Source organism: Nuphar pumila, chromosome 1 (assembly GCF_984573655.1).
Source record: "Nuphar pumila chromosome 1, dmNupPumi1.hap1.1, whole genome shotgun sequence".
NCBI classification, from domain to species: Eukaryota; Viridiplantae; Streptophyta; class Magnoliopsida; order Nymphaeales; family Nymphaeaceae; genus Nuphar; species Nuphar pumila.
In genome coordinates, this window is record NC_143249.1 from 4,494,361 (window position 1) to 4,506,674 (window position 12,314).

Genomic DNA, 12,314 nt, shown 5'->3' on the forward strand with positions numbered 1-12,314 from the left:
AGCCATTTAAAAACCTTTATGCAAGTGCGAGTGGAAATAGACCTTCATTGTTGGTAAAGTTGTTATCTGACCATGAATCCACAACATGGTCGTGGTAACATCACCAATAGGTGTCCAAGCACCACCTGAGTTCGCAGCTATAACAACAACTGCTCCCAGAAACCTGTCAATGAATATATTCATGCTTGGAATCAATGCCCTTTGAAGAATTATATGAAGAAGCATGGAAAATTTTCACGGAGATGCAAGATAGTTGATGTTAGTGAGAGATGTAATTATTTAAAATAGAATGAGATTTCAAATGTATAAATCGCAAGACTTACCATGTGATAGCCAAAATGACATATTAAGATATGAAAATCCAACAGATAACAAAACAAAATACACTGGACAAAAGTCATATAAATGTTTACCAAAAACATAGGATATGAAACCATTTTGACTAGAGGTCACCACTACAATAAGTTTTTGCTTTCTGAGTCCAGTCATTACTGCAATAAGACAGGAACAATATTGAAAACAGTTTAAGATTTCAAAACAGGTGTTCTCTGCAGTAGGGATAAAAATTTTAGCCAACAGGCATGATCTTAGGATATCTTATTTCCAAGTAGCCTTGACAAATAAATCTGCAATATGATCTACATTTTTTAAACAGAGTTTGAATTTATAAAAGAAGGCATATAAATCTCACTATGACTGCTCTTTAAGTATTGGGGAATTTTAATCCTGTTTGCACGTTAAAAGTATAAGTAGCCTGTACTTGATTGTTCCATTAGGGTACTGTGTCAGTCATGGAATCATGACATTGAAACATAAAGTTGATATATCCATCATGGGAACCCATGAAGCTTTGGTGTGCTCCAAGAATCATCTTATGTTTATGCTATCAATCTCCACCTATTATCTTAATTGCGCCATAACGTTACCAATATGTTTGACAATATGGTCATAACAATTGTCATTGTTCACATTCTTCTGCACACAAATTAGAATACTGTTATGTTTATCTGCCATCATTCAGAACCAGGATGATACAATTCATTGTTTTTCTTTTTTAAGTATTCTTGACCTTTTTGACCAATAAAGTTGGGATAGTGAAACCTACTGCAGGGGAAAAGAATCGTAAGGCTGCTTAGTGACCTCATTTCCAGGGAACAACTTTATGATCCAGAACTTGGCCGATAAGCACACCAGCTACAAATCAGCATCTTGGATGCAAGATATAATCCACGGTGTAGTGAAGACAGAGGAAAATTTAGTAATGAATCTAGTTTTTCTTTCCAAGACGTAAATATAAAGACCCAACAAGAAAGGTTACTTCAGATACATACTTCCTATATTCAGAAGGCGGTACCAGCTTCCGCAACAATGATACCATAACAATTGTGGATGTAAGATTGTCCAATATTGAACTAAGAAAAAAGGTGACAAAGCCAACCTGCAAGTTTATTTAGATCAGTAAAACCTGTAATGTAAAATCAAACCTATAGAAACATATGAAAAATGTTAAAAAAATATGTATTATAAATTAAAAAGTGGAAAAGAAGATTAACATTGCTAGATAACAGCCCAGTGTAAGACAAGACCTGTAGGTAGACATTTTTGAAAGCAGTATGTCTATTACAAAAAGGTTTGATATTGAAGCAACACATGCTACACTAATATTAAACCTTCACACCATTAAAAAAGAAGAAAAAAATGATTGCATATACCCTGTCCATTCCTATCCCATATAGGATCAGTTAAGTAACGTCCATTACAGACCCACTAGAAGAGAACAAAAATGATATTTGGTTTTGTGCAAATCCATCTTCTCCACATGTAAAAGAAAGACTGTGGTGCAACTAAGGCTCATGCAGAGGAAGAACAAAAGCTTGAAAATTTAGGACCTTGAAGAAAGAAACTATAATTAAAGCAACAGAACAGAACAGGGTATGGACGGAGGAGAACTTACCTCTAGGAATTAAGAATGATTATGGATGATTAATCAGGCAAGCCTATTACAAGAATGGTGAGCATGCAATTTATTCATCAACTCCTTATGTCTCAGAAGAATGCAACAAAAAGCAATCCACTAATTGTTGAAGGATAGGCAAAGATTGCCCTTTGACTGCAATTACATGATTCTGATAAATATTTTCAAAGCCAAAAGATCTAGAATAAAAAGATTTCCCTTGACTGCCCTTTAGACATGACCGTCCTTTAGACAGTCAAAGCAAAGACTGCCCTTTAGACATGACCGAAGCGGGTCTCCATACATCCGAGTGCATCAATTCAAAAGATTTCTTGGTTTCATAAGATCCAGGATAAAAAGGAAGAGTTTTCATTTTTCCAAGAACAATCTTTGCATACAAATTCTTTCTCATTTCAAAATTTGTCCAAAAAAAGGAAAAAGAAAAAGTTTAGATAGATATCATAATCTTCTATGCCAAGTTTCTACATCATTTTTTGGGGGCATAGTTACAAAAAGAATTTCTTGAAATATACAAAAAAGTTCATGTAGTATAAATCTCTTCTATGACCCTCCCCAATCAGCTTCCCTAACTGTCGATCCTGCACAAAGAAACCATTAGATGAGAAGGAGATTTCATACCCATGGTCGAAAATTTGAAAAACGGATAGTAAGTTTAAATTCAATTTAAGAATAACTTTAACTTTGGGAACAAAGAAATTTTTGGAATCATTTTTAAAATATCCAATACTTGTGATTTCTAAAGAAGTGTCATCCGCGGTAAAAACATTAGAGAAATCTTTATTGGTGCGACAATTAGATAGTAAAGAACCATTAGGTGTCATGTGAAAGGAGGCCCCCGAGTCAAGGATCCAAGGTGACATACTCGAAAGAGAACAGGATGAGACTGCGACACTTAAGGTAGAAGTGGTAGAAGTAGATGTCTTAAATATTATTGTAGAGCGGTGGCCAATTGTGCAATAAAAATATCTTTAAGGTCTCCTCCTTTATTAGCATCATTGCTTGTCTTGGAGGAGTCTCCAATGGAAGCCACCTTCTTCAATTTGGGACAAGCCGTTTTTATGCGACCTGGCTCATTGCAAAAGTACCAAATGATCTTTCTATATCCTCCATTGTTTTGTTTTCCAAAATGTGGAGGTCTATATGCCTTGGTAGAGGCACTGGGTTTGGAAGCAACAAGAACGGTGTCACCAAATTTGTCTTTTTTCTCATCTTTTAATCTTCCTTCCTCCATACTTAACTCGATGAGAGTCTCATGGAGAGAAGAGATTTTGGATTTATGGAGTAACTGTTAAAATTATAAGTATCAATGTACATACATACATACATACATATATATATATGTGTGTGTGTGTATTTGTATTCTGTGTATATAAACTGAAATACCCATCAGGCGTATTTCAATCATTTCACTATGTAATAGGTGTTAGTCCTCTAGGGACTGACTTGTCATTTTTTATTTGTTAATTTTTTATTTTTATTTTTCAGTTTTTGTACTTTATAGCTGTTGGGGCTGGTCCAATGACTAGTTGGGCCAGCCCCCTTATGTCTTGGAGTACCTATTTAAAATGGGGGTGTCAACGGGTCAGTTTACCTGTACCTGACCCGGACCAAACCCTATAGGGTCTGGGTATGGTGACAAATAAGAAGACCTGATTAAGACCCAGGTTCGGACCCGAAGGTCCGATTAATACATGGATCTAGGTATAGTTTATAAAATCTTATACCAAACCTGGGCCCGACCCGAGTTCCGATTAAGACCTGCAATTTTTTCAATATAAAAATGATACAAAATATTATTTTACCAGGTATGGTCCAGGTCTGGTTCATGTAGTTCTTATTGGATCCGGATATGGTTTCTCTTATAGTAGACCTAATTATACCCGATTTTGGACCTGATACCATACCTAAAAATCTGGTTCAGGTCTGGTTCCATCTGAGTCCGAACCAAACCCAACTCGTTGACACCCCTAATTTAAAGGCACTCCCTCTCTTGTATGAACGCAATGCTTTCTTAAGCATTTTATTATTTTTATCTTTTGTGTTGGCCTTTAGTGGTTATTGTGTGCATGTGTTGTGCTATTGAGTTTATTCACTTTGTGATTGTATTGTTCCTTGGTGGACTAGTGTTTGTGCACCTTATTTGTATTTTCTTTAACCCGGGTTCTCTCTTGTACTTCCGCTTGTTTCATTTCATGGTATTAGAGCCTAAGGCTCTTGGGATTGTGTAAAAGCTTCTCCAAGGACCGTGGTTGCAAAGCAAAAGATTCTCCATATTCATTGGTTTGCTCTCTATCCACATGGGTGAAAAAGAATTCATGAGGGTGATCGCATTCAAGCTAAACAACTCCAGCTATTTGATGTGGGGCCGCCGCTATGGAGCATCATATTAAATGAAAAAAACTATGGGGGTATGTGAGTGGTCAAATGAACCATAACTCATACTCGCCAGAAAGGATGATGACCAAGCTAAAGCCCTTAGTGATGAAGAAAGAGAGAATGAACTAAAAGAATACCACATCAAGGGAAAAGCTGAGAATGCCCAAATTCTCCCTTGGTTTCTTAATAGTATGGATCTCAAAATTACAGTAAGTATAGCTAAATTCAAAAAAGCATGTGAAACTAGAATTTTTTTTCAAGAATATGTTTGTGCAAAAAGATTTAGTATGAAAATATTTTTTTCAAGAGAAAATTCGGATTATCAAACAGAGAAATAAGAGTGTGAGAAATTACTATGGTTCTCTCGCACCTCTTTGGGATGAATTAGCTTTGTATTAGCCTAAGTGGGAAGGCCCCGCTATTAAAATGAGGCAAAAGCAACTTGTGGAGGAATATTTTTTTACGTTCCTGTTCGGGTTGAGACCGAATATGAGCAAGTTAGGTCCACCATCTTACATAGGACCACTACCACTTCTCTTGATGATGCTCTTGGAAAGTACCAAGCTGAGACCCAACTTAGAATGACAAAAGGAAGTGAGGAGGTTCTCTTTGTTTCAAGCCTCGACAACAATGTTAAAGCATATAAACATCCTCATTTTTGGAAGAATAACAATGAAGGAGGGAGGAGAATTATTTGTCATTTTTGCCAAGAACCGGGACACATCAAACCAGAATGTCCCAAGCTCAAAAAGAACCCAAAATCATGATACTCAAATCTATTCCAGAAGAACTATTGAACTGTGAAGAGGCTTACAAACAATATGTGAAGAGCCTTACAAACAATCAAGTTTCCAAATAACTTGATACTTCAAACATTCAAAAGCATATGCTAGCACAAAGTAGCATTCAAATACTTCATAACACAAAAGTAAGAAAGTGAGTCAAATGCATTGTTTGATTAATGAGCATTAGGGGATAAAACCCCTTCTTTATGTATATTATACAATGGGCTGGAGGCCCTTATTTATAGAGAATATAGAAGAGGAAGAAACGTTGTTGGGTACAGCCCCAATGACTCTTCAGCTGACTGTGTTAGCTGTACTCAGACTGTCATTAGCTGACTGTGTTCAGCAGTCAGCTAATGACAGTTTACAAAACAAAAAGGCAAGTAAAAAATAAAAATAAAGAAAAAGGAAAAATTACATAAATAAAGAAAAAGATTACAAATATATATGTATATACTTTAAATACGTATTTATATACATACATACATATATATATATTATTTTTTAATAGTCTCCCTCAAACTTATGGTGAAATCACTGAAAGTTTGTCAAGTAAAAAGATGAATCTTGGTGAGCACAGTGCCTTGGTGAAGAAATCCGCAAGTTGATAGTCTGATGTTGCATAAGGAAGATCAATAGTCTTATTTAAGTACTCTTCACGAACAAAATGGCAATCCATCTCTATATGCTTAGTTTTTTCATGGAACGTATGATTTCGAACAATGTATATGGAGCTCTTGTTGTCACAGCATAATCTTATAGGATTCTGAAGATGAATTCCCATATCTGAAATTAGTTGTTTGAGCCACATGATTTCCATGGTAGTAGTTGTCATTGCTCTATATTCAGCTTTTGTAGATGATAATGACACATTTTGTTGTTTCTTGCATCTCCATGAAATCAATGATTCACCTAGGTTGAGCGCCTATTATTTGGATCCCCTCCCCAATCAGCATCAGTGTAATATCATGTATTTTCATACTTGGTCATTTTTAGGTTTTTAAAAAATTTAGAAGTATAAAAGAAAAATCGTTTGAACCTCGATTTTTAACCGATGCTTTTGAGTTTAGGCTTGGCCCAGGTCTCATCGATTAGGTCGAGGCGAGTCAATCGAAGCGTAAGAAAGAGTTATTTTTACCTTTAAATTCAAGCAAAATTCGGGTTATTTTTGGATGAAATTCGGAATTTGATATTCAAATTATATATCGTTAGATGCATACCAAAATTTTGAGTGCAACGATATTTTATTTTTCTTGATTCATGCTACGGTTGGCCCGAAAATCACATTTTTCAAAAATTGAGCAGTTTGACGGTTCAGATCTAAATTTGGATCGGACCGGATCAGATGGATTTGATCCAAATTAATATGGACTTGGACTCTATCCAAGACCCATATTAATCTGGATTTGATCCAGCTCAAGACCCATTTGGATTTCTGAGATGGATTTGGATCTTGGATCTGGATTCATATCTAAATACATGCCCAACAATATTTTCAACTTTAAATTCATCAAAAACCTTTAAATTGGGGTTTATTAATGTTAAGAAGCCTCCTAAGTTAATTTGGTAATTTTTGTAAGCTTCCGAAAATTTATTTAATATTTAACCTTAAATAATTAATTACAACAACAACAACAACAACTACGCCTTCATCCCAAAACAATTGGGGTCAGCGATATGAACCAAAAAAGAAATTCATTTTGGGTCTTCCACATGAATCATTTTCCTCCAATCATTTCTATCCAACGCCATGTCCTCGGTGAGGTTCAAAGCATTCATATCCTTTCCTATCATCTCCATCCAAGTCTTCCTAGGCCTACCCCGACCTCTTTTAACTAATATATTTTCCCATTTCTCCAACCTTCTAACTGGAGCATCATTAGGCCTTCGCCGAATATGTCAAAACCACCGTAAACGATTCTCTCGCATCTTATTTTCAATGGGTGCAACACCTACCTTCTTACGTATCTCTTCGTTCCGAATCTTATCTTTTATTGTATTTCCACACATCCATCTAAGCATCCGCATCTCAGCTACACTCATTTTTTGAATATGATGTCTCTTGGCAGCCCAACATTCCGTACCATATAGTAAAGCGGGTCTAATAGTCGTCCGATAAAACTTTCCCTTCAACCGCAATGGCATTCTACGATCGCACAGCACTCCAGTAGCACTTTTCCATTTCATCCACCCAACCTTTATCCTATGATTTACATCTCCATCAATTTCTCCATACTTTTGAATGATGGATCCCAAATATTTGAAATAATCATTCACCGGTATATCTTGCTCACCAAGCTTCACTACACTCCCATCACTACTTCGTTGCTTACTAAACCGACATTCCATATATTCAGTCTTACTCTTACTCAACTTAAAACCTCTAGCTTCCAATGTCTGTCTCCATAATTCTAACTTAGCATTAACCCCAGCTCTAGACTCATCAATCAAAACAATATCATCAGCAAACAACATACACCACGGTATATTTTCTTGAATTGATCTCGTAAGCTCATCCATCACTATCGCAAATAGGAAAGGGCTTAAAGCAGATCCTTGATGTAACCCAACCGTTATCGGAAAATTGGTTGTCACCCCTCCACAAGTGCGGACATTGGTTACTACTCCTTCATACATATCTTTAATTAATTTAATGAAATTCCAAAAAATATTTTGAGCTCTAAGTAGAGCCCTTAAACCCACGTAAAATCACTTAAGAAGTGTCCTAGTTCAATAAAGTAATTTTTGGAAGCTTCTAGGTATTTATTTATTAATAAATAATAATTAATTAATTTTAATTAATTCTGATATTTATTTTTTAGAATGTTTAGGACTCTTTATAAAGCCCTTCTTCGTGCCTTAGAAGCTTTAAGAAAGACTTTTAAAAACACTTAACTTTGAAAAGTCAACACTTGAAGAGTTTCGAAAAATTCGAGAAAGTGGGTGAGAGAGAAGAGAGTTCCCGTTGGGGCTGCACTCTCTTCTCCAGCCCATCTAGAGCTCTATAAATAGATCAAAAAGAAAGAAAGGAAGAAAGAGAAGAAAAAAGAGAAAGAAAAAGAGAGAAAGAGAGAGGAGAGGAAAAGAAAGGAAGAGGAAGAGAAAGGAAAAGGAAGAAGGAGGTTCCCTCTTTGATCATCCATCGTTTTCCACTATTGTTTTTGTTTCTTTTTCGATCTACGGTAAAGGTACGGGTCTTTCTTTTGTCTCGAATGAGAAAAAGAGCCTAAATAAGCTTTAGGCAATGTTTTTGTAGGAACCATAGATTTTATCTTGATTTTTCATAGTTTAATCCATGCGAATCGATGTAGGAAGGCTTAGAATATATGATATTTGTTTTTCTGTGATTTTCTGCATGTTTTTACGTTTTCTCCTATACATACATATATAAATATACATGTAGAAGCATGTATATTTATATATGTATATGTTTTTGCCTTGTATGAACACTTTTGACAGATCTGGACAGTTTTGTCCTATGCTTTTGGTAGGCAGATCTGGACACTGTGATGATGGACAGATCTATGGCCAAATTTGAGCCCCTATCCATGTTGTTTGATATGGACAGATCTGTCTCCCGAACAGGTCTATATTTATGGACAGGTGGACGCGGGGTTGTGGTTCTTAAAACTGAACTAGATCTATGGAAATAAAATGTGTATACTCAGTTAAAACGATAAATTTGGATTTTTGGGTGATTTTCGGGTTCAGGACAGGACAGACAGTTGTCCAATCCCAGCATGGACAGTCGGCTGGGGCAGGGCTGCATATTGATCAGTCCCAGCCGACTGGTTCGGCTGAGCTGAGTACCTGTTAAAAATAATAGAGAAACCAATTGGGGCTCTGCTTTTCTGGTAAAATCAACTAGTGCACGTCACCATGTGTTGGGACGTTGCAAGTTCAGATACCAAATGGTATGCTGGTATAACTGGTAAGGGTCTGCCTAACCTCAGCTTGCCTATCAATAAACCCCCAGCCACTGATGGCTGGGCAGAAACATACAAAAAAATAATATATAATGCAATATGTATATTCAGGTTCATTTTCTATTTCATCTAAATGGGTCATGTGTCTATGCAAATTCTGTTAAAAGAAAGCAACCATAGGAGGCATCATTGACCAAATAATATGCGGTTTGCTACATAACCAAATCTGTTAGTTAATGCTCATTGCTTATACCTATGTAACTTGAATAGAATTCAGGTATGCATGTTAATTTCCAGAATTGTTTTCTTGTATTAGACTAGCCTTATGCATGCTAAAGAATGAAATTGTGCACAGGCTTAGACTTGATATACTATGCTGAATCAAAGTATTGATGCAAGGCTGCTTTCTTGTGCATGTGCATACATTAAATGGATGTGTCTTGGTGTGTGCATAATGGCATGAGTGTTTACATTGTTTACTTGAGATTATTCATGAATGAAAGCATGCATTTGACATGAATACGTAAATTGAATAAAAACATGCATTTAACATGAACGTGTGAACTCATGCGTAGACATATGAATATTGTTGTTTCATGCACATCTCTAAATTGTCATATATGAATGTGCACTGATAAGCATGTGGAAGGAATGCAGTGGCATCTGATTGATGATTTTTGCATATGAATGCATCGATGATCAAAATGGATCATACTGGGTTGTGTGAGCTTTGAGGATGTGTTGTTTTTGTTCTTGTTATTATATGCATTGCAAAAATCAAATGTGATATTATTGTTTTATTGCATTGTTCTATGTTGCCACGGGTTGTGGTCCCGTGAAGAGCTTCGCATGTTGATTTGCAAGCTTATGTTATTGATTCTGCATGTTGAATTTGCAAAATTTAAAGAAAGACGAATTAATAACAAAATGAAAGAAATTAAAGAACAGTGTAATCTATGTTTCCTTGATGTCCCTTCTATAGTGTGTGAATATTGGACATTGCGGTTTTGAGGAAACCGTGAAGATACTAAAACACAATGTGTGTTGTTGTTGCCATTAAACCCGATATTGAGGTTCTTTTCCTTACCACGGTTTTAGGGAGAATCTGTCACTTTGCCTGGGGGTAGTGTGTAGACACAACTGTTGTTTGGTATACCAAGAAAAGTGGTACTTGTGAATGGGTGGTCTCTGGTGTCCCCGACATTAGATGGGTGGTCTAATATTTCGAAGACTGTTTCGGTCGAGAGCTAAGTTTAGAACTCAGTAATAAAATACAACTTGTGTGTTAAGTTACCTTGGGAACCTAACTTGACCTCGAGGATTTTACCCGTTTGGAGTATCCACGGGCAACAGTAATTAAAAAGAGAAACTTAAATTGTGTGCATTTAATAAAGACATGCATATGAAAAGAAAACTCTGATAAAAAATAATAATTTATACATGGATTGCACTAAAATCATGCATATTCCTGTTATACATTAGATCATGCATATTTACTTGTTCTGTTAGCTGTTATATATTGGTGAATGCATAATGTTAATCCCTAATGCATGTTAAATATTTTTATTGCTTGAATTGTGATCCATGTTGTTTATTAAATGTTCTCTCATGCTTAATAATTGTTCTCTATTGCATGAATAGTTAATTGAGTTATGAAAATGTCATAATTGCATCCCTCTAAAATATTACATGAATCTTATTTGTGTTCTTTTTACTTATTTATTTCATTAGAGAGATTCGTACGCAGGATTCTTTGGATTCTGACACCCTACTCTTTGTGTTTTTTGCAGCCTCAAACGCCTAGTGGGGTGACTTGCTTTTGAGAGGAGTCACGAGGGGACTACACGATTGCTTGACAAATTCTTTTGGACAACGTGACTCTTCTTTTTGCTTTATTTACAGTTCATTTACTTATGTTTCAAACTATATGCATTTGAATAAATAAAGTTTGGTTTGGTACGAAAGATGAGTATAAGATCCCTTGTGGTGGTGGTTGTGTTTAACTGTAAAGGCCCCGAGTCTCTGAGAATGTTTCCGTATTTGTTTTAAAAAAAAAATTGTCACTTTTTCATGAGTACGAGTTGGGGTCGTTACAATCAGAGTATGCAATAAGATCTAGGGAGGAAGAAGAAGATAGAAAAACTCCCTTATTTATTGTACTTCTGACATATTTAATGATTCTCATGAATGCACTCATATGAGTTGATGTTAGAGCATGTTGAAATTGACTGGCTATATGTACTATCAGATTTTCAATCTCCAGGTCCTTCCACGCGTGAGAGCTGAGAAACAGAGAGAGAGAGAGAGAAAGGGAGAGAGAAGTTGGGAGAAACTGATACCCTGTTGTGTTAGGGTCGGCTGTTGTGTATACTCCTTTATATTAACATGTGATTACAAAATTAGGGTACTAAAATACCCTCATTATAATAACTTATATTACACAATGCCATTAATGAGAAGTGGATGTCACGGGTCTGGATCTCCAGATCCATGACCCGTAACCAGAGAAAACACTTTTTTTCACCCTCCCTCAAGTTGTGCATGATCTTGAACCATGAACAACTTGCCTTTTAACATCCAAAATTTGTCTTTTGTCAATCCTTTTGTAAATATATCCGCCACTTGATCTGTAGTTCGAACAAATTCAGGCTCAACCTCTTTCTCTTTTACCTTTTGTCTCACAAAATGCTGGTCTATTTCAATATGTTTGGCACGACTGTGATGGATTGGATTAAAGGACATACTAATGGCACTCTGGTTGTCACACAAAAGAAGTGATCGAGATATCGATTCTCCGACTTCTGTCAGTAGATGTCTAATCCAAGTAGCCTCAGTAGTGGCGGTTGCCATTGACCTGTATTCAGCCTCTGTACTGGATCTGGCAACAGCCTTTTGTTTCTTACTACTCCAAGAAACCAAATTCATCCCAACAAATACATAATAGCCGGATACTGATCTGTGTTCATCTGGATCTCCCGCCCAGTCCGCATCAGAATAAATAGTGATCTCATGTGCATTTTGCCCATTTGTCTTTCGCTTATATATGAGACCATCCCCAACCGTTCCCTTCAGATATCGTAGTATCTGTTTAACTGCTTCCATATGCCCTTCACATGGTGCATGCATAAACTGAGAAACTTGATTCACCGAGTAGACTATATCAGGGCGAGTAAATGTGAGGTATTGTAACATACCCACTATGCTACGGTACTGTGTGGGATTATCAAATGGATCTCCGTCTTGAGAGCTAAG

At 36.3% G+C, this 12,314-nt stretch overlaps 1 protein-coding gene across 1 annotated transcript in view; it reads right to left on the reverse strand.

The window, feature by feature from the left end:
- Window positions 1-12,314, reverse strand: part of LOC149847743 (sodium/proton antiporter 1-like) — a 67,363-nt gene that overhangs the window by 35,108 nt on the left and 19,941 nt on the right. The window contains exons 5-6 of the mRNA XM_089998436.1: window positions 1,332-1,438; window positions 43-163 (exon numbers count right to left, since the gene is read on the reverse strand). Of these exons, the coding sequence (XP_089854562.1) occupies window positions 43-163; window positions 1,332-1,438 (228 nt within the window). The remainder of the gene's footprint in view (window positions 1-42; window positions 164-1,331; window positions 1,439-12,314) is intronic.